At 41.6% G+C, this 23,439-nt stretch overlaps 1 protein-coding gene across 1 annotated transcript in view; it reads left to right on the forward strand.

Moving 5' to 3' along the window:
• LOC137335443 (myelin transcription factor 1-like) overlaps positions 1–19,923 on the forward strand; it is a 44,784-nt gene extending 24,861 nt beyond the window's left edge. The window contains exons 17-21 of the mRNA XM_068000796.1: positions 9,690–9,911; positions 11,495–11,586; positions 12,643–12,746; positions 18,042–18,185; positions 19,780–19,923. Coding sequence (XP_067856897.1) covers positions 9,690–9,911; positions 11,495–11,586; positions 12,643–12,746; positions 18,042–18,185; positions 19,780–19,923 — 706 coding nt within the window. The remainder of the gene's footprint in view (positions 1–9,689; positions 9,912–11,494; positions 11,587–12,642; positions 12,747–18,041; positions 18,186–19,779) is intronic.
• Positions 19,924–23,439: the final 3,516 nt, after the last annotated feature.

Here is a 23,439-nt window from a genome sequence, read left to right on the forward strand (position 1 = left end):
ATTCAATAATACAACAGCAACAACTTGAACTTATGTATCACCATTAACATAACAAAATATCCCAAAGCACTTCAAAAAAAAGAATGTGGGAACTGAGGTGGAGTTAGAAGCAGAGGTAGAGAAGGTGACTGAAAGTTTGGCTGACGAAAAAGATTTTGAAGATACATTTGAAGGTGGGGAGAGATATAGCAAAATGCAAGAGTTTAAGGAGGGAATTCCAGGGTGCACGGCTGTGGTGGATGAAAGTGCAGTCATTGATGGATGCACAGCAGGCCTGAGTTGGAAGAACAGAGTAAGTGAGCTAACTTGTACTTTTGGAGGAAGTTACAGAGGTAGGATGGACGTGACCATGGAGAGATTTGAAAATACGGATGTGGGTTTTGAAATCAATATATTGGTTGAATGGAAGGGCCAGTGGAGGTAATTTAATGCTCAATAAATAATGCTGATGGGAAAATTTCCTGGGGGGAAAACGGGCAATTTTGTTAAGAATAGTCGTGGTACATACAGCATAAGAGTACTTAATTATTACGGACACATCTCGATGATGTCAGGGGAGACTCTAAACTAAAACTAGCTGTTTTTGAAGACCACAATCCCAATATATCTGAATCTTTCTCTATCCCAGTTCCAGCAACATCTCAGAGTTGTAGATGGAGAACTAGATACACTTAGAGCATTCTTTCTGCTGAAGGTCAATGGTGAGAAGGAAGTCAGGTACAAATGGGTCCTGGGTTACGTTATGATTACCACTGAAAAAAAACAATTTTCACTTTTGAGGTTTTGAATCAGAACACCTCAACACTCCAAAGCTCAGCCCCTTCAAACATTTTGCCTTTGTGGGACATTTAGGTACATACCATAGAGCCTCACAGGCTGTATATAAAGTTTAATCCATTGTTCCCACCAGTGGACACCAACAGATCTTACGATTCTTCAGCAAGGAAACAACAGCAAGAAAGAGCAGCAATCTCCAGACACATGAAATTAAAATTGGACAAGCCAGGTAGTAAGAAAATATTAGTGAAAATAGAAACTGAGTTGCCTGGGCTTTGTGGGCCAGATTGACAGGGCTCGCGGGCTGCAAGTAACCTATGGGTCATAGTTTGAATGCCACATTCTCATGTCTCTGGGAACTAATGCATAGATTTTCAAGTCTGTAAAACTTTTTTTTTAATTACCAGACAGTACCAAAAACCATTGGTTTGTGTCACAGTAATTCAAAAAAATGAGGGCAAAAGGTGAGCCCCTTAGTGTCTCCAGTTTTAAGAGAGGCATGTAGGTTAAAAAGGAGCCACATTCATGCTGGATGCAGGTTATAAACCATCATTCAGTACCAGGGTGTGGTAGCCTAGTGGTTATGCTACTGGACTAGCAACCCAAAGGTTGTGAGTTTAAAGTCCATCATGTGAAATTGAATTAGTAAATCTGGTCATTTATAGGCTGGTGCTAGGCAGGAATTACTGAAACTTGGGAAAGGACCTACCACCCCAATCCAGTCTGTGTTGTGTGTAACTCAAGATCCACACTGTCTGGTGACTCTTAATGCCCTCAGGGCAACCACAGATGGGCAATATCCACATTCCAAGAGCAAATTTTTAAAAAATTAAGCAAAGGGTTAAGTTCAGGGAAGGATGGACAACATGGAACACTTCTTGTTGTAAAATGAACTGACACGTATCAGCGCATATCTAGGTCATAGGCTTTAGTTCGTAAAAGAAAATTATCTTTTAATTTAGAAACAATAGTTGTTACAGACCTAAGTGTGGCATCTAGAGGATTGAAATGTTTCCTGGTGATCATTGTCTTCTGAGACTAGTGGTACAATGTTGACATGGCAGAACTGCCTTAGCTGATGACATGTACAACATCCCTGCTAAAAATAAACCAGACAGTGTCATTCTATCCACCAATATCCAATCTCAACATATTCAACACCCAAAAAAGAAACAGTTGTCAGTTATTTCAGCTACTTACACCTGCACAAAATCAAGTCATATGCGTGAAGTCTATTGTGTGAAATAGCATTGTGTGCTCAGTATATGTAAAAATGTGGCCCACTAATTTTCCATAAAATGTTGCACCAATAATGAAAGTTAACTGTGTACAGTAATACATTTTTATTAGTGATGTCAGTAATATTCGCCTCAAGCACTAGAAACACTTTTTTTTGTAAAACTACCTTTGAAAATATTTTGGGATGGGAAAAATCTTGTTTTTCTTCATAATCTATGACTCAGTTTACGAAGCAAATGGTTTTTGAAATATGCGCTTCTTTAGAGTGTGATTTTGTTCATTGAACAACTAGTATCTAACGATGCACAATAATAACAATCCTTTAACATTTCTCAAGAAGCTGATGGCCTGTTTAACTTTTGTAACTGTCCCAATATTCGTTAACCCAGCTGTGAAGTGCACAATTTTTGTGTTAAAAAACTCAACGTAAATTGAGAAAACCCAATTTATCCAGGAGGCACTGCATTTCCAGACATACATTTGCTGTGTTGTGAAATGAGCCAGATCCCAGTTTTGACAACTTCCTTTTGCTGAACAGTGGACCCCTCTGAATCCCCACAAGCTCATTCACTGCACAAAGTATTTTCTTTTTCTTTTTAATAGTGATCTCACCACAAGACATGGAATATGATTAAGTAGCAAAAATGGTTGCTGCTTTGCCTATATTGTTTGCCAGTGTCTGCTGAACATTTTAGGCTAGAACTTCGGTGGGTTACTATTGAGGGTGCGGAAGTACTGGGGAGCAGGACTTCTGCCTACAGTTTTGCTCTGTAGCTGATCCTGTCCAAAATCCTGGTGATGGGGTCATTTAAATATTCAGGGCAGGCACCTGTACCTGTAGTGGCGCAACAGAGGCTCATACTCCGCTGAAGTGGCGGAAGTCGGAGCAGCACCTAGCTGCTCAGCAAAGGGGTGCCAGAGGCACAAATCAGGCCGAAGAGATAGCTGCAAAAAATGATAACAAAAATTTTCCTTGACTGGCAGGCTAAAAGTTCGACAGTAATTGATCCCTCAGGGATCCGTTAGTTGTCTTCCTGACTACTGGGGGCTTCCCCGGAGCGAGAAGTCCCGCTGGGCCTATCAGTGGTAAGCTGGGCGGAATTCCTAGAGTAACTCAGGAACTTCCCTTAGACACGCCCCTTAAGGTGTCTCTGGACGTAAAGACAGTGGGTTTAAGAAAGGCCTTTTGATTGAAGAAATGCAAAGGGCAGAAACCTGGCCTCCCCCGAACTGGAATTTTTAGGCTTTTATATTTTTAACTTCATATTGCCTTACATTTGTTTAAAAAATAGAGATAAATATAGATATAGTTGCCTGAGAAACTTCTGGATATAAACTGATGGGCACACTATCAATATATGGTGACCCTGGATACTCCCATGAGGTCAGAAGCAGAGGTCAGCTATGCCACACTTACACTAGTGCAGTGAGCCTAAGGATTTTTGGGACCCCTATGTTTAGGGTTTATATGGGTTCATATTGATGAGACAAACAGTGTTTTATAGCTTTCATAATGAGCAATAACACAAAGCAAGATTTAAATTAAGTTGTCTACATTTTTGTCGCATCATGAATCATCTAAGAAGTCTTTCCGAGAACCAGGTTGCTATCTTGGACTATTAGCTCACTTAACACAGAACTGAATCAGATATTTGTTATCTCTTTCTGTTTGATCCAGATCCCCTTTAATCTAATCACTCTCTTTTATATTGTGCTGACATATGAAGCATATACTGGGCCATTATCAATTCATCATTGCCAGTCAAACTGTTCTCGTTGACTGCCCCAACTCCGGCTATCAACTGCACAGAATAGACTTGTTTTTTCTCAGTCTTTCTTCAGTAGGAATTCATGCTGCAGATGATACTGAGTTAAATATTGTCCAAGTTATCCCGGATCGACCCCATTGAACAAGAGATATTGGCCTAGCAATTGGTTGTGACCCGTTTTCGGGCACAGAACCAGTGGTGCGCAGATAACGCAAGCCCCAAATGGGAGGCCCAAGACCAGCCCAAAATTGGGCCTCAGGCCTCATTCACATTATTTGGACGAGCTGCTTGTCGCACCTCCACAGGCAGCTCACAAATTTTACACAGTTGAAAAGCGGGCTGCTTGCCTCCCTGGCAATGCCCCTAAGGTAAGGAGCGGCAATGGGGAGATGGGGACGCTCACAAGTAATGTGGAAATGGGGGAGAATGCCTGCTTCTCTTGGCTCCATAGACGATTTTTAAAATTGTTTTGTTTTAAAAACATACCTTTTGCTATTGGTAGTTGCTCAGGTCGCTGTGACTGCTTAAGAATCCTGAGTGGAGCAGGCCCAGCACCTGCTTCGCTGATTGCAATCCATTTTGGTAGAGGGAGCTTGAAAGAGGCATTGAGCCCCTTCTTTACTGATATATGGGGCCTAACGCCTGTTTTAGGGAAGAAAAATATCCTCACCCATTATCGGGTCAGACATCTTTCAGGAATTCTTGAGGCACAGGACGTTGCTCCCTGAAATTGGCCCTCGTTACGCCCATTTTATGCCCACAAAACGTGTGCATCATAGTCAAATTTCTCCCCAATACAAATTCTCATAAAATCAACCCTTTCAGAAAACATCTTCTCTTCTATTCTAACAGTTAAGATAAAATACTTCCACATTAAACATGTGCATTGCAAGCTGCCTATTTTGCTGTTCAATCGCAGCTTACATTTATGTCTGTACACAGCTTGCTGTGTATAGTTGACGATAATGTAATAGGATTACCATTAATGTGACCTTCACACCAACATTTTCTCAAATTAATGAAAGTGGTTAATAACTGATTCAAGGCTCCAACCCTGAACTCACTCTCACACTCCTGATTGATGAATGTCATTACTAAAATTCCACTTAGAATTATACTGATAGCGTTACTAAACTGCATCGCTAAACACTTCTGAGCAAATTATATTCTAGAGAAGGTTTATATAAGGTACAGGATAAAATCCAAGTCCAATTGATGTATTATTATCCAGAATACTTTATTTATATCATGTGGTTTTGGGAAGTAGAGTTCATTTTTGACCTCATGCCATGCAAATACATTAAATCAAATGACCATAAACTTGAAACTAACTGACAATTACGAGATAGTGTGCTTATAAATACACCACACACTATTTGTGAAGTCAGAATTTTTTATTTTTCACAACCTGTTTGCAATCTTAATTTGTGAGTTTATTAGAGTTTGGAGTCTTGTTTTATGAAACAATTCATTTTTCAAAATTGTACCTTGGTTTCCAATGTGAATTTAGCAATAATATGCCAGACACCAAAGCAACATGTTATAGTATTGCAATAGGATGTTATAGTTGAGCCTCATACTGAGCTGTTACCAGCAACTTCTGGCTTCTGAATCTCAAACTGTTGCCATTTTCAGGTTTTTAAACCTCCCACCATCATATGGGCATTTACTATTCACTTCTGTTACTGCATCAGTGGCACTTTAAAATCTTCCTCCTTGTTAAACTCACAAACACCAGGTTTGTTCTAGAGTTATACAGTGCTCGATTTGACACAGCAGCTGTGGAATGCTACAAGTTAATAAAGCTAAAACAGGCACACATTTGAGGGTGAAATTGGGCTTGGGCAGTAGCGCATAACGGGTGATAGCGAATTGGCCACCCACTTTACACCCCATCCGATATTCTTTTTAGGCACTATGTGAAACGGGCAGCCAATTCACTAGCACCCATTTTGTGCTGCCCAAGACCAATTTCACCTCCTTTAACTCACTATTCACTAATGCTTGTTCTATTTTTATATGGATGTGGAATCCTCAAAACAGCACTAAACACAGATAGTCTGTTCACACTTTTTACTGACATCACACCTTTTTTATTCATATCTTTTTTGCTAACATTAGCAATAAGAGAAAATCTTGCCCTGTGTTAATGATGGCTAAAGAATGGTACTTCTAAGTATTGAGCAAAGCAGTACTATAATATTTGACACAGTTATCTTAAGATAGATTACCATACTGTATGGGGGGGGGGGGGGGAGGAGAAAACATATGGAAGAGCAATGTTTAACAGCCTCTTTCCCAGTTGCAACTCTCAGTGCATTTTATATCAAGGGACTGCTGTTTAATTAATCAATTATCTCTGTGCATGCTAAAGGAACAATTTACACCAGATGCTAAATATAACAAGTTTAGCTCTTCTAATTGTCATTAAAATGATGCCAGGTTGCCATTAATTTCTGCTATAGCTACCTAAATATATATATATGCGCCAACTGTAGTCTTCAGGTGAAGCGGTATTCGAGGGTGGAGGATAAATGGACCAGGGCACATAATTCAGCCTCTATTTTAAAGTCATACATTCTGTCCTTATTTTATCTCCATTATAAATTCCTATGTCCATATTCAAGAAATTAAATGCTGTAGTGACTTTCTAAGCCATAGTAAGTACTGTCCTGGTTCTTCAGGAAGTTTGCAGATCTTTCTGTCTGATGCAGCAAAGTTGTTATAGGCCTTCTTATGCATATATCCAGGAATATATTTAAATAAGATCTTCTGAGTCTACACACCCTGGTGGCTGGGTATTTGTGAAAGGATGTGAATCTTCTGCAGTGCTGCATATAAACCTGGCCTCCCGTCTTTTCATTCTCCAACATATATAATCATAAAGAGGGTAGTCCCCATTGGGAAACCCATGCAACAAATTTTAGGGAACTTTGTCAAACAAAAAAAAAGTATCAAGGGAGACTTCTAAACAAAACTAGAAACCTCAAAAGTAAAGTGCAAAAAAAATCAACAAAAGTGCAATTGAAAATAAAATTGAGTCAGCACAATGATACACAGCAATTTGCCTCCAGGCCATTCCTTTTCCTCATCTACATTCCTCATCATCCACAGGAATCAGCTTCCAATGTATGCTGGCAACAACCAGCTCCACCTCTCTACTACCTCTCCTGACCCCTGCACTGCCTCTATGTTGTCAGACTGCTTGTCCAACATCTAGTCTTGGATGAGATGCAACTTCCTGCAGCTAAATGATGGGAAAATCAAAGCCATCATCTTCAGCTCCCACCACAAATTCCATCCCTTTTCTACTAGTTCTGCCATACCCCAGGCTTCCCCTCCACAGTGTTGCCAAACTAAAATTCACCCCTGTTCCATACTACCAAACCCCAGCACATGCATCTCAGTGCAGCCAAATCTCATGACCATCCCCCAGTGCTGCTAAACCCGATACTACCCCCAGTGTTGATACGGACCTCAAACCTGGTACCATCCCGCTATGCATTATCAGCTTTAAAAAAGGTAAGAAATAACAATTAAGGTAAAAGAATATCTATAAAGTAAAGGCCACTCATTTATAAATGTAAGAATAATCAAGTCCACTTCTTTACAGATTTCACAGTAAAAATGAACAGCTACAGAATTCAGTCCCCTAAACACCAATAAAAATCCCATAATACCAAATAATAAAAATAGAATTTCACCTGTTCAGCCACCATAAATCATCGGCCCTGGTAATATGTTGTTTGTTACATGGCATAACACCCCTATTTTTATAAAACAGCATGAACTGCGCCTCATCGTGAGCAATGTTATGAGAGACGTGATAGGATATATATAAACGTCTTACATTAAGTGTGTCTGTAACACTCTAGATAACACAACAACAAATATTACATTTCAAAGTTTCACTTTGTCACAGTTGCAAAGCAATCTTTAAAAAAAGAAAGGGGATTGATTTTGAGTAGCTTCTCCTGCCATTAATGGGGCAGTAACGGCCTCAAAATGGGGTTGGTAGCCTCACCGCATCGTTAACACTGGCGATTTGGCCGCCACCATTTTAAAAGGTGCCCTCTGTCAGGTGTCCAAAACACCCGCCTGATTCATAAACAGGACCCTGATTGCCATTTAATGTAGGAACCGGTCGGAGACCATGCTGTGCAGGCTCCGATTAGTTCTATGGTCGAAGAAAGAAGAGGCCCAGCAAAGGTAAGTCTTGAATTATTTTTGTGGGCCCTGGAGGAGCAGGAGTCCACAAAAATAATCTGGGCCGCTGCAGCCCCGGGACCCCCACCCTCTGTGATGGTGACTCTCTACTTGCAACGTACCTTTCTGGCAGCAGCTCCAGCCCTATTTTCCTGGGCTGATTCTAGCAAGCTGGGTCGGGATGCCTGCCTAACGTAAATGAGGCCAGAGTCTCAAAATCATGGGGACCACTTCACCGCCAGAACGGGCGGCTGACCAGCGTACTCCGCCTGTCGGCCACTCAAATGTCAAAATCTACCCAGGCAGTCATTGCATGCTGGGTTCTTCTGAAAATGGAATCAGAAATTGACAAGCGGCTGCAATCGCCCAACTCTGCATGTTTAGTCCATCTTCCCATAGGGACTACTTGAGCCGTGGCCTTTAAGAGACAGGACAAATTATACAGTTTCATCTTAGCACGAATCATCACCACATACTCCATCTGCCTGTGAGAAAAGAAACATACGCATACATACATACACACTGAGATCTTATATCATTCATTTTCTTGGATAAAAGTTGCTTGTATAAACTAAAGTTATACATATTTGCATATATCAGGATCATATATAAGTGGATTTGACTGTACAATCAACATTTCTTTAAATGATTTCAACACAACTTATAACATATTACCTACATCTGATGATAAAGACGATTATCAGTTTATTTATGTTAAAGTTGTGGAAGAGAAAAGAATTCAATAAAAGTAACAGTTTAGTTTTCCTATATTCCTAAATAAGTATAAGGCAAATGAGAGCTGGAAAATCAATCTTTATGGTACTTGTCAGAATTGTGAGAGCTTCATTAGCAGCCAAATTTTATTCAAATTAGAGCATAATGAGAGTCCATGATTTCCTTGATTTTCTGCATAGCGCTAAACTCACCCATTTAAAATAGGCATCAAAGTACAGCAAGGTGTATCACCCCTTAAAGCAATGGAATGAAAATCGGGTAGGTTCTAATAAAGGGCATGTGATCTGCCCCATAAGATTATCACTCAGGTAGTGAAATCTATGCCTGTTTTTTTTTTAAGTAACATGGTGGGAAATTTCCATTTGCAAGAGACACTAACTGTGCCATTAAGAGAAAAGAGCCAATTGCAGAACACACATTTAAAAACAGCTTGAAAGAAATTGCAAATTAGTAAATATGTTCCAGTTAAAAAGTACAGATCGATATTACATAAATATAAAAGTCTTGCATCCTGTGCTCGTGATCATGCACCAGACATCACGTTTCAAAGTGTTACATTTTATGGACACAAAGCCATGTTTAAAAAAGAGAAAGTAAGCCAGTTATTGACCGGGCGGCTTGACATTTACATGCAATTTACTAACCTCTATTTGATGTTAGTTACAAATCCAAGCAACTACAATAATCCTACACTTGCTCCTATTTGAGCCGTGGCCTTAAGAGACATGCCTGGTTTGCAGCTAAACATCACAGCCATACTCCAGACCCTAGACTAACTGTGAGCAACAAAGGGTAGATCCTCTATAAATAGGCCTCTTTACTTTCACATTTGCACTTTCATAATACTTTGTGTTTTGAACAAGTTTTCCTTGATTTTTTGTGACCACTGCTGACATCTCTGCCTTTAGTTTTGATGGAGTCATCAGCACAAATAGCCAATATCAAGTCTTTGTTTTTCTTTAGATGTCCTGTTCCTGGATGTGATGGGCTCGGGCATGTAAGTGGCAAGTATGCATCGCATCGCAGTGCATCTGGCTGTCCTTTGGCTGCACGCAGACAAAAGGAAGGATTCCACAATGGGTCACCATTTACTTGGAAACCTGTGAAAGGAGATGGGCCTGCTTGTCCAACCCCAGGGTGTGATGGCTCAGGGCACGCTAATGGCAGTTTTCTTACACATCGAAGGTATATATCATTATCCTGTAATTAAGTAAACCAAACAATATTTAAAGCCCCATTTACATCTGTTGGTTCTGTTATTGTTAAAATATGCTCCTGGTCTAAAATTCCTAGGTCTTGAAATTATGAATGCTTAACAGACTCATCTGAATTTTTTTCTCTCCATTAATTAGTGAAGACATTAAACAGTTTAAAATAAATGTCTCCACCAAAGTAGCAGTGAGAGAAATTTCAGACAAATGTGCCAAACATTAGAGCCCAGATTTATTTTTCATTCTTTCTTCAGTTGATATCAAACATCTGCATGGAATGTCCAATTTACAAAAAATACTAACCCCCCCCCCCCCGCTTAATGCCACAAAGTTTTCACCCGTCAGGAGTTAAATAATCAGTACAACTTGGAGGGGTGTGCCGTCAGTAAACAAAACACATGGTTGAGGAGTCTGAGAAATAGACATGAGTGAGGAAACAGTACAGTATTGAACTTTAAAACTAAAAAAAAGCATTTGCGGGGCACTGCAGCTTTATAATCAGATTAAGCTATGTCCATTAAATTGCCAACAGCTCTGGAAGATGCTGTGCTTCCTGGACTGGTCAATCTTTTAAAAAAAAAAATTAGCTCACAAACTGTAATGTTGAAACAAAAGTTATAAAGCTACTCAAATGCTGGGAGTAACTTTATTACTACAACATTAATCCTATACTATTAAAATATCCAACTGTTAGTAATTTGAAATAAAAATAAAAGCCTGGTAATTAAAGTTGGCGCTTTTGGAGAACACTTATGTGACATTCCTCGATCCACTATTTTAGTGGGGAAGTTACCGCATTTATAAGTATGTTTCCGCCTGCATTAAAATTGCAGACAGAAAAATGTCATAGGAATGCATTAAGCATTTGACAGCTAATCGTGCCAATAGCAATTTCTAGGCTCAAATGTTTTAAAACCTTTGCTTCTGTTCTGTCTGCTTTTGTTTTCTTCCTTATTCTGTCTTATTTGCTTTACTTTTGCTTATATTGTTTTGCGTTTAAATAAGACTGTGGTCCATTTTGCTGCAGCTTCCTCTGTCCTCCTATTTTTAATGTAGCTGAAACCTGTATAGCTTTGAATCGGTCCCGATTGACTAAAAACCAGCCGCAAAGATATTTGGGACAACCAGATCACACAAAACTCTGAACATTCAGAAGCCAGAATCAATCTGAGTGCCAGATCAGATAAATCATTGGCAGCAGGTTGACCTATTTATTTTAAGGGTTTAAACCCTAACCCTGTTTATTTTAAACAGATTAACGCCTGCATAAAGTTAGCACGCACAGGATGTAGCACAAAAATGTTAAGCTTTCATATGTAAACTTTGCTGACCAGAATGTCTACCCTATTTTCTCAATTGGTGGCACTCAAGTGGTCAAACGTTTAACAGGCTCTGAAGCTGTAGTATCTGTTTATTATGCTTCCATTATTATACTTTAATTTCAGTTTATGGTACATGTGTATCAGTAAATGTGCAGACAAAATTCTTAACGTACTTTCAAACTTATTATCTTGACTTGTTCACTCTTGTAACTTTTTTTCCCCTTTTTTTTTTAAGTCTTTCTGGCTGTCCAAGGGCTACCATGGCCATGAAGAAAGCAAAGTTCTCAGGAGAGGATCTACTAACTACCAAATTTAGAGCTAGTGATGGTAAGAATTAAAGGAAATTGAAAATCAATGTAATATTCCATTGTGATGTTAAACTGTGTAAATTCCATTTGCAAGGCCATTGATTTATGGCTTTCATAGAACCCGATCCCCAAAATATTAGTAAAAATCACATACAATAAAAACAGAATTTGATTCACTAGGTTACTGTAAATGAGTGGCCTTGTATTATAACTGAACTTGTCTACAATTCAAGGATGTACGCAAAAGTGTTTTATTACCTATCTGAATACAATAAATTATGTTCACTTTAACCCTAAACCGTTAATGTACAGAGTAACAATAAGAACTGCATTGTGGGACAAAGCAAATAATGCAGTGATGATTTTGATTGCCTTAAGGGGAAGCTAAGTGCTGGGGAGTACTCCATGTTTTCATAGAAGAAAATTATACTCTCAGCGGGTATTTTTAAAATGGTCAATTTTAAAGACCCTTAAACAAGGTGTGCTCTTGTGCTCCACTCTGGTGGTGATATCCAATAGAAGAAATCTTCTCAAAGTGGCTCCATTGCATACTTTGATAGATTAGACCAGATCAGCCTGAGAACTGTTCCAAAGCTGGCCAACCCTAGAAAACCTTTGCTACAGGCCAGTAAATTTAGGATGACTTTTCAGGGTCACCCAGCTGCAGAGCAGCCCACGGTCAATTTTGAAGCCAGAAATGGAGCCAAATTGGGATATAATTGACATCCCTGGAGAGGCCGTGGAGGGAGGGAGACCTATTCCATGGTGGTATTAAGGCATGTGTTTTTTAAATATCTGGTGAGATATAAAAAGAAGATATTTTGAAAAATAAGCACTTCCCCTACACTTTCCTTTTCTTTCAAAAACTGCATTTGCTATTTACAGGCTAGAAATTACTGTTGGCAATAATACCAGACAGGCACTTAATGCATTCATATGAGTTGCTGTTAAATCAAATGGATTAATGCCTCGACTAAAAGAGTAGTAGACAGTGGAATGTCATATGAAGAGTAATTTCTAGGCTCTGTATTAAAACAATGACTGTACTATCTCAACTACACTTTGTTCTCAACAGCAATAGAAAATGATGAAGAAATTAAACAACTTGACAAAGAGATCAGTGAACTGAATGAATCCAACACAGAGATGGAATCCAACATGGTGAAGTTGCAGTCACAGGTACAATTAAAGGAGAGAATTTATTCAATGAGTCTTATTTTAATACAAATTTTTTTTGTCCAGATGTTGTTACAACAGAAATGTACAAATAAATTACTAAGATCAAAACATACTATTTGCAGTAGAACTGGATAGATGGCTTATTTACTCTGGTTGTATTCAAGGTGTCATTTTATTTACTTCTGCTTTGATTGTTTTAAATGCCAATTCTCTAATCTTTTAGCATGTGAAATAGAACACGTTATAAAACATAAAACTGTTGAGAAATATGCCATTAACTTTTGGCATCCTTCACACATTGCTGTGTGCCAGCACTGCTTTTGCCAGAGAAAAATTGTAAGGAACATCCGTTCAAAACATTTTTGACTTGGTGATCGTGAAGCTGTTCCCATGTGACCTTTCCTGCTCCTGTGCAATATATAGCCTGATGCAGAGTAAAGCTCTCTGTACTCTGCCCCAACCTCAGAAGAGCACCCTCTACTGCAACAGTATGGCATTTTTTCTATTTCCCATACCAACCATTCTTGGATCTGTCTGAGTGACATTGCCTATTAGTGCCAAATTTGTGTTGTAGATCCCTGCCCTCAGAACTGGATTGAGACTGCCCAAACTCATGTCACATAGGACCATTACATGCACCAAATAGAGGAGACTTTTATCTTAATAGTCTGAGTTGAATTTGAACCAAAGTCCCAGAGCTGAAAGGCTCACTATTCCCCACTTCCCCAACAGTTGATCTTCTAATTAAGCCCCTCACAGTAATACACTGCAAATGCTGTAATATTCCATTTGTCTCTTGATGTAGAAAAAGATGGTTGTGAATAATTTCTTTGGGTTTAACTAAGTGAGCAATAACACATTCCCAAGGTGTGCAGCTTTCAGGATCTGTCATGCTATTCGTGTCTCTCTGTTCTTACGTCAGTGTGTGGAGGAATGCTTGGGGCCGATTTTCAGATGGCGGAACGGGTGTGTTGGGGGTGGTGGGGGGGGGGGGGGGAGGGCTCGTAAAATGGCGGAATCCTGGAGCGGGTTCGGAGCCCAGCTCCAACCCGCTAACTTCCGGGTGCCCCAGTGACACGTTCAGGTGTGCGCGCAGCTCCCGAATGCGGGACTCCCACTGGCAATTAAAGCAGGCGGGATGCTGCTTTACATAGTTAGGTAGATAGTTGAGGTACTTGAGAGACTTCACTGAGTGGAGATTTTGGCAGGGGTGCAATTAGTGTGTTTCTCATGCTGTGGGAAACACTCCCTATTGTAGCAGACGTGTTTCAGCCAGCAGCCGGTGGGAGATGCAAAGGATTATTTGACAGATGGGGGGACTACCTCATTTATTGCAGCAGGCACTCTGTCACTTCAGACAAAGTTTTGGCTGCATGACCTTTGTCTTTCCACTCAAAATTCTTAATTTATACCCAAAACTCTGCTGTGCAAACACATTTACCTACTTTGTGGACCCTCTCAAACTCACACCGTCAGGATGGGGGGGCGCCATAACTGCATTCATCACTTCATCCGAGGACTAACCACATCACCAGCCTTGCCAGGCACGCCATCCACCTCTGCCACATGGAGCTCCACAACACAGTGCTGCACCACAGGCACCTGCACAACAGCACGGAGGGCAACAACAGAGAGAGTGATGTCGCAGGAGGCACTACCCTCGCAACAGGGTCTACAGACCGAAGCTCAGCTTCCTGGGCCTCTCTGAGGATCAGTACATACGGAAGCTCAGAGTCAGTCGCCAGGTAGTCGCGGACATCTGCAGCCTCCTTCATGCCGAGCTGCTTCCAGCTGGCCTGAGCAGCATCTCCTTACCTGTCGCTGTCAAAGTCACCACTGCTCTCAACTTCTTCGCCTCCGGATTGTTCCAGGGTGCCACCGGGAACATCACCGGGGTCTCTCAGTTGTCTGCACACAAGTGCATAAGGCAGGTCACCGACTGCTTGTTTTGCAGGGCCTCGCACTACGTCAACTTCCCCATGGATGACCTTAGCCAGACGGAGAGGGCAGTGGAATTCCACGCTGTGGCTGGCTTCCCACGGGTGCAGGATGTAATCGATTGCACCCATATAGCAATACGAGCACCTCCACACGAGCCAGGACTGTTCGTCAACAGGAAGGGCTAGCGCTCCATTAACACTCAGCTCATCCCGCCTCTCTTCCACGCACCGAACACCCGCAAGAGCTGGCTCCTCGGGGACAAGGGATATCCCCTGCACACGTGGCTCATGACACCTCTGAGGAACCCCACCACCGAGCAACAGCGTCGATATAACGACAGCCACATCGCTACTAGGTCTACAATTGAGCATGCTATAGGGCTGCTCAAGATGCGCTTCAGGTGCCTTGATCATTCTGGGGGGAGCGCTTCAATACGCACCAGACAGTGCCGGATGCATTATAGTCGTTTGTGGTGTCCTGCACAACATGGCACAAAAGAGAGGGGTGCCGCTGGTGGATGCCCCATCCACATCTGCCACCCACATTAAGGAGAAGGAGGATGAGGAGGAGGAGGCAGAGGAGGAGGAGCAACCCATGGGCAGAACAGCAGCTCACCTAGCTGCTCGTGAGGCCAGGCAGTCACTGATATGTGAACGGTTCTCATAACATCAGACAGTGTGAAGAGTCCAGTCCTCATCACCTGGACAGAGGAGCAGCAGCCACACCAGCCCTCCCCTTGCCTCCTGCACAGGATAGTCCTGCAACTACACATACACCCACTGTAGAGTGACCCAATGGGTGGCATCAAGTGTGGGCGTTCATGGTGAATCTCATGAAAAGACCTTGTTACACAAGCCAGTCAAGAATGGCCAAGATGTGGCAGTAGTGGTGACAATAATAATATTTAATGTGCCATTAACAAAAATTAAATATAAATAAAAAGCATGACAAAACGTCAACACCCTTGTGCATCCCCTTTGTGCTCACAAAACCTTCGCCTTTCGCTTATAACTACTCCTACGTGGTGCATCCCCTGAGGCTGCAGCAGAGTTGGTGGCAGGTTGCTCTTGTTCATGCCCTGACCAATTAGATTCTTTGGGCCTATGCCCTCTGGGTTTCGGTGCCCGTAAGGGCCCCTCCAAAGGCTGCTCCACCTGTGCAGGGGCAGACTCGGCCACCTGGAGAGGAGGCATCATTGTGGGTACTTGTTGAGGGGGGGCAACAGGTGAGACGTGGGGGCGCTTTGAGTGGCGTCCCAACTTCCATGTCCCCTTTCGCCATCTTCCCACTCCTGGGCCCACACCACTCCTACCACTCTGCTGGACGACAGTTTGGAGGACATGTGTGAAGCCTTGTAAGGCCAGTGCTAGTGTATCTGCCTGCCTGTTTAAGGCGGCAGAATGTTGTTCACCCTGAGTCCAAAGGGCCATTGTCAGGGCCTCAATGGACTCATTGGTGAACCATGCTTGAAGGTCCATGGAGGCTAGCCTTCCCTCCATTGCAGACATTCCCGCAGTTACCCATGACACTAATCAGAGATGCCCTCACGTCCCTGTGACAGTATCTCAGAATTGCCCTCCCTTACCTGTGCACCATTCCACTCATACAGGAGTTGGACTCCTTCATCCTCTGCGCAATTGTGGAGAGAGCGCGTAGCACCTGTTCCAGCACCTCACTAATGTGTTGCGGCCCCTCGATCATTCTTCTTTTCATGGATGGCCCCCAGGGTTCAGCATCTGTGTCCAGCTGAGCAGAGCCTGGAGAAGAATGCGCCCACCGATGCGGACTCTCCACAGCTGCCCTGCCACCAGTGTCTGCTCGTGCTCACGTGTGAGGTGACTCACCATGTGAGACCCCAACTAAGTGAGGATGGAGACTCACCGAGGTGTGTGTATCTGCGCTGGTGGATGGCTCGCTCCGATGTGACGGTGCACCCTCAGAGGCCAGCAGGTCCTCTGAGGAATCGCCCTCCACTGTCACGGCGGTCCTGTAAGAGAACAGAAGGCAATATTAAGCATGATGACAGATGTTGAGCTGCTGAAGATGGCAAGGCATGTTAACATCAATTGCTATTGTGTGTGCTGAATGTTAAAGTTCTGTCACCAGCCGTTTGTCGGGTGCCAGCCTCGGCGTCCCCGACGGACAGGCACTCGAGGGTGCGGCTCAGTTCCAGAGCCTCCTGTTCCACCTCTGTGAGGATGACTAGATGTTGCGGCCCCCCTCCGGTCCTCGCCCTCTCCTGTGCATTCTGGTCTCTCTTCTCCTATAAGGGGAGAAAGTAGAGAGGAGTGAGTGAGTGATGGTGATGTGGCCAACTGATGAATGCATTGGTTTGGGTGAGGCTGACCATGAAAGAGATGCATCAGAGGGTGAGTATGAAACAGAGCCATGACATTGTATGAGGATTGGGTTGAGTGGTAGTGGTGGGATGAGTACTGGGGAGGTGAGGAAGTGGTAAGTGCAGGTAAGTTAAGGATGAGGTTTGAATGGGTGTGAGGAATGATGTGATAGAGTAGTGTTGGCAGTGCAGAATTAGTTGTGGGGTGGGGGCGGTGACGTGGATGACGGAGTGTAGGAGAATGAGTAAGTGTACTCACTTTGGCTGACCTAGTTAGGTCATTGAAGCGCTTCCTGCACTGTATCCAGGTGCAGGAGACGTTGCTGCTGCTGGTGACCTCCTCTGCCACCTCGAGCCAGGCCTTCTTGGTGGCAGAGGCAGGCCACTTCCTCCCGTCCGCCGGGTAGAATATATCCCTCCTCCTCCTCACCCCAAACAGTAGCAACTGGAGTGAAGCATCACTAAATCTAGGAGCAGCCTTTCCCCTGGGCTGCTCCATTCTGTAATTTGGGGTGTTTGCTCCAGGAGCAGCATTGGAGGACTGCCCCTTTAAATAGGGCTCCTCCAGCTGACAGCCTGTGATGCGGGTGCGCAGTCCGCCCACTGCGCAGGTTTACGACGGGAAACCCAGAAGCCACATTAAGTGGCTCCAATTTACCTGCGATCGGATAGGGAATGGACAGATTTTACTGGGCAGGTTACTCACGCGCCCAGTCGCCTCCCCCCCCGCTGCCATCCCACCTCCCTTGTAATATCGGGGCCGTTATCTTTGTGAGGCAAGTTATTCACGATGTGCACTTCTTCAGCTAGATCATATAAAATAGTAAAAGCAGTATGTGTTAATTTCACATGTTCTTCAACATGTTTAATTTTCATTAGTCTGAAGTAACACTAGCAGGAATTGAAACAGTTGTTGGTGTATAATTAAATTTATTAATTAAACCTAGAAACAGAGTCAAAGGCGCCTTAGTGTTTTCTGAACCAATGTACTAAAATTCAACGCGAATGCTTTTCAGATTTCCAGCATGGAAAAAAATTTGAAAACTATCGAGGATGAAAACAAAGTGATTGAAGAGCAAAATGAAGCCTTATTCAAAGAGCTGGCTGGGTTGAGTCAGGCCCTGATTCGTAGCCTTGCTGACATAAAACTCCCTCAAATGGTAAGCCAGCTTGTTCTTCATTATATTCTTTAAATATCTGTTTCAGTCAAGATGTTACATAGCGGAGTACTATTCTGGTGATATTGAGGGTAATTTTACAAATTTGCACTGCTGATGCAGTGTTTCATCTGCTGTGACCATGAATCAGGAATTCTAGCATAGAGATGAATGGGCCCGCAGGATTTTCTGACAATAAGATTATTCATAGGATGTAAAATTTGTGAAATTTATCCTGCTTTTGTCTTCCTGAAGCTTTCAATATTAAGAGTCAAAATTGGTATTGATTATATTACCAAATCCTGTGCCACAATTTTGCAAGAGAATATTTTCGTATTTATGAAATGTGTCATTGGATCAGCATTGGTATTTGAATCTGATTTATTATATTTACGATTTAACAATGCAACTAAGATACTGTGGTGCTCAGCATAATCTTCAGTCCTTTTCCTCATCTTATGGGTTTAGCCATGAGTCAAGATTGCAAACAAAAAAAAACAACTGTCTGCTAGGCTGATCTCACAAGTATTGCACGCACATATATCTTCAATACCACGGCTGTTAAGTTCTAGTTCTCCTTTTACTCACTTTGCAATTTGCTTGTGTGCCATTAAACCTTTGAAACACACTAGCTACACTTACATTACTGCGGAGGTCTCAGGAATGTGAGCTGAGCCGCTTTTCCCCATTAATGTGTAGCCGGTCTTCCAGTAAACCAGCCGCACTGTGGGGTGAAGCGGTCATTGCACGTGCAGGGCTGCCATGGTATTTTGCCCAGCATGGGATTGCAGAGTAGATACACCACAATGATTTGTTACAATTTCCACTGCTTGTGTTAGCTTATATTGGTAAAAAGAACTAAAGATGATGCCTGAAAGAGGCAACTAGGATGGGATTCTGGAAGGTGATGTGGGTTCTGGCTGAACCATCTCTTACATTCAGGTTTTCCTGGGTGCAGTAGTTGCCATCTCACTATGGTATGTGAACTAGGTCTTTATAGCAAACTACTCCTAGAAGAGAGTAATCGCCTATTTCACTTGCTAGAAAAATAAATTAGTTCATATTAAGTCTGGCAGCAGGTAAGACGTTAATTTATAAGGGGAAGGCTTTGATGTAAGCTAGTTAATGTAGTTACTACAGAATTTTCAATGAAGCTTTCTTCACAGTTGTACCATTTTCATGTGAAAGTTCAGATAATAAAGTTTGAGTATATTGGTCCTATTGAAACAAGCTGATTCCCCCAGTTTACAACAACAACAAACTTGTATTTATATAGTGCCTTTAAACCAGAAAAAGATCCCGAGATGGTTTACAGAGGGACGGTGCCGTGCTACCATGCAGAGTTTGGAGAGGTGACGAAAAGTTTGAGTTAGAATTTATGGACGATGGGAGCTAGCAAAGAGGGTAATCAACTATAGAGGTGGTGAAAGTGTAGGTAAGAATTTCGATGGTGGCGGGAGAGATATAAGAAGTTTTCATGCTTTGTAAAGGTCACCGTGGAAATCTCCAATCATACAAACTTCAAAATGTTACTCTTTTCAGAACTGTAAGAAGGTCATTTGTATTTTGACAATTTTTTGTTTCCTTTATTGTTCAGCAGGAACCAATCAGCGAACAGAATTTTGATGCCTATGTTAATACCCTCACAGATATGTATACTAATATGGAATGCTACCAGAACCCAGAAAATAAAGCACTACTGGAGAGCATCAAACAAGCTGTAAAGGGCATTCAGGTCTAAAACAAAAGCTCCCCAGCATTGTATATGAACTGTTCACCTACCCTGTAAATACAGTAAATTTGTGATTGATATTGGTTTAGAAATATTTATAGCAATTACGAAGATAGAAATTGCACTTGTTTAGAACAAGTAGTCCGTAACCTTATTGTGTAAATTTTAAAATAACGTTTAAAATGAATCTGGAAAGCAAATATGTAAACTATTCTGAGTTCTGTATGTTGACTCTACCTATTTATTTACTGTTTGTCTATTTATTTAAACTTTGTTTTTAATCCAGATAAAACTGAATTTTAAAAAAAACACAAGCTTCTGGAGTGCACGAAGACAATAATATTTCTTATGTTGCTCCAGTACAAGCTGTTTTATGAATTTAATTAACACAAGTCAAGTTATTTTTGTATTGTATTATTTATTACTTTATTAATGTGATTTATTCCCTTTTTATGTGGAGTGAGAATATTTTATAACTGACATGTTTTGATAATTTTTTTCAGAAAATCTTTTGATTTTGTTAATATTTTTTCCTATTCATGAAAATATTTTTCAGACATTTGCCACTGCTAAAGCAAAATTATGTATTAACTGCTATTTATTTGATATTTAAGCAAATTAATTTAAAGAGTCCTTACTGTAATACTTAAGAGCCATTTTTTGTGATGTATATTTATTTTGTAAGTCTATGTGTCTGTTATGTGACAATGGGTTTGGGATCAGCATAGTCTGCGAACTTAAATGTATTGTAGAGTGACGCAGTTAGAAGCCTTCCTCATTGAATAATTTGAACAGTTTCAAATAGAGATGTAATGATAAATTTTAATATGGGACGTTTACAGCCTTTTTGCAGCAGCAGCAGGTATACGGAGTTACATTGTGGTTCTATTGCATTCATTCTCCACTGGTTAAAATACAAAGGTTAAAAATAGACAATGGAGTAAACCACTCATCATTTATAGGGCAGGAAGTACAAAAGGAAAGAGCAATTGCGGACTTCCGTACAATGTACCGGAGTCCAACTGTAGTTTAACACATTCCAGGTACTAAATTGTGTTTGAATTTGTTGAAGTCTCAGGTCATTAAAACTTGAGATCAGGGCATTAGTGGCGCTCTTGCCTCACTGAAAGATATGTAATTTATAAGTGATGTTTGTAAATCAGAAAAAAATGCTGAACTTTGTTGCAGTGCTGAGTATTGTAATTATTTACTGAAATAAGCACTGTTTAAACACTGTTTTAGTGCAATTTTTGTTGTGATTGTGCATCCAAATGTATGTATCTATGTTAAAAGACAAAATTACTGTTTACTTGTTTAAATACGTACATCTTGTTGTTCCATCTACATAATGAAATAAAACAAAGCTGATAAAAAGAACCATTTTGTGATGCCCAATTTTTTCAGCTGAGAACTGTGTTCCATGTGCAGTTTCAAGTATATTTTTATGCTCTTTTATTTTCCTTCTTTACTGTGTATCTCCCATGGCATTGCTCACACTAAGTCAGATGGTAACTGTTTTATGACAGGAATGTAGCGCATAATGTATTATTCTGTTGCTAAGGTGCAGCTGTGTTTAACCTCACCTTTAAGGCCATAAAGTTTAATTGTTGAAAATAGCAACAGCCTGAGGTCATGTGGAGCTTAATTGCTGTAGAGGGAAGTTTGAAGATTGACAGGTGCTTGAAACAGGTGCATGAAATGTGTGTCTTTTGAGAAACTCAAAACTTTTAAATATACTAGTGGATCTTCCATGGCACTGCTTGCAGTAAGTCAGAGATATGCTGTTTTATATGACAGGAGGTTTTGTTTTTATTTGTTCATGGGATGTGGGCGTCGCTGGCAAGGCCAGCATTTATTACCCATCCCTAATTGCCCTTGAGAAGATGGTGGTGAGCTGCCACTGTGATATACCATGTAACACAATATGTATTATTCTGCTGTTTTAACATGGATTTGTGTGTAAGATAGTCTGATCCTTGAAAGGCTAATTACTGTATATAAGTACATTCTGAGATCATTTAAAGACTAATTGTTCTTGGGCAAATCCTGAGGCCAAATAGAAGGTATTTTCTGTAGAGGAAGTTTATTTATAGATTGGCGGATGCTTGTAAATCCCCAGCCTCGCTCAAAGATCAGAAGAATCCAGCAGAAATTACTGGTTTTTTTATGGCTTTCCTAGGTATGACACAGAAATTTGCAAATCGGATGTACACTTCTCAAAACAGTTACGTGTGAGCTGACTTCCTTTGTTTTTCTTACTTTTATACTTTTGATGCTTGAAATATGCTGGACTCAAAATGTTTATATATTTTAGTGAATTTCCCATGGCTGTCTAATGGTAAGTCAGATAAAACATTGTTTTATAAGAACAGAACTGATATACCTATACCATACTAAGATAGAACAATGTCCCTTTAAGGCCAAAGATCCTATATTGTTAAGTTATCACCGGTTCAGATCAATCCTTGTTTGGTCAGAGAGCTTTGGAGTTTGGAAAATCCTTGTCTATTTCAGGTTGGAGGTCAGAAGCATCAGGATTAAATGACTGACTTTCTCTATCTTGGCTCAGGTCAATCGCTTTGTTTGGTCAGTGAACTATGCAGAATGGAAAATGCTTGTAAGCTTCAGGCTTTAGGTAAGAAGCATGCATTATTAAGGGAATTTTTTTCCCTCTATTTTAAGATTTTCCATCCATAACAAAATGTAGGGGGTGAATGGATAATGACTGTCATTCTCTTATCTAGCTGAGATAAATGGAAAGGCCAGCATGCTGCAAAGTGTAAGAAACACAGTAAATTGGAAGATTAGTCATCAAATGATCTTCAGACTATAAGGAGGTCATTTTAAATCTGAAGAATGGGTGGGTGGGAGGTTAAAACAACAGCTTTTTGGAATGGGACCGCATCCCGGCTCCAACACACCCACTTCTGGGTTTGCCCAGGCACATTTGGATGCACACGCACAACAGACACCCGGACATCCCCCACTTAAAGCCAGCGAGCTGATACTTAAAGGGGCAATATACCTCATTGAAATTGTTGAGGTACTTAATATTTTGTGCATTGCAAAAGTTAAATGAATTTAACCTTACCTGTTCGGGTTTCCCATCGCTTCCGATTCACGTCAGGTGAAAGCAGGCAGGAAGGGCCGGATTCATGAAGCGAGTGCCTTTATTGCACTGGTTGTGGGCCCAGCGGAGCAGGAATGCTTTTTCGAGGCCCAACATGCTCACCTGACATGACCCCGCAATCGGCCAACACCCTCCCCCACCCAATGATGGACCGTACCCCCCCCCCCAAATGCTGGGCCCCAACCCCCCCGATGCTGGACCGCACCGCCAGCACCCCCCACCCGATGCAGGATTCCATGATGCTGCTCCCGATGCTGGCTGGACCCCCCCCCCCAATGCTGGCCTCCCAGTGTTGTCCACATCCCCACACCTCCACAGCCACCCCCACCCCCCATCCTATTGTCAATCTGGCTGGCTGGTGTGCGGGAAACCTTCAATTGAGTTGGGTTCGGGTT

This window comes from Heptranchias perlo, chromosome 19 (genome assembly GCF_035084215.1).
Source record: "Heptranchias perlo isolate sHepPer1 chromosome 19, sHepPer1.hap1, whole genome shotgun sequence".
Lineage (NCBI taxonomy): Eukaryota > Metazoa > Chordata > Chondrichthyes > Hexanchiformes > Hexanchidae > Heptranchias > Heptranchias perlo.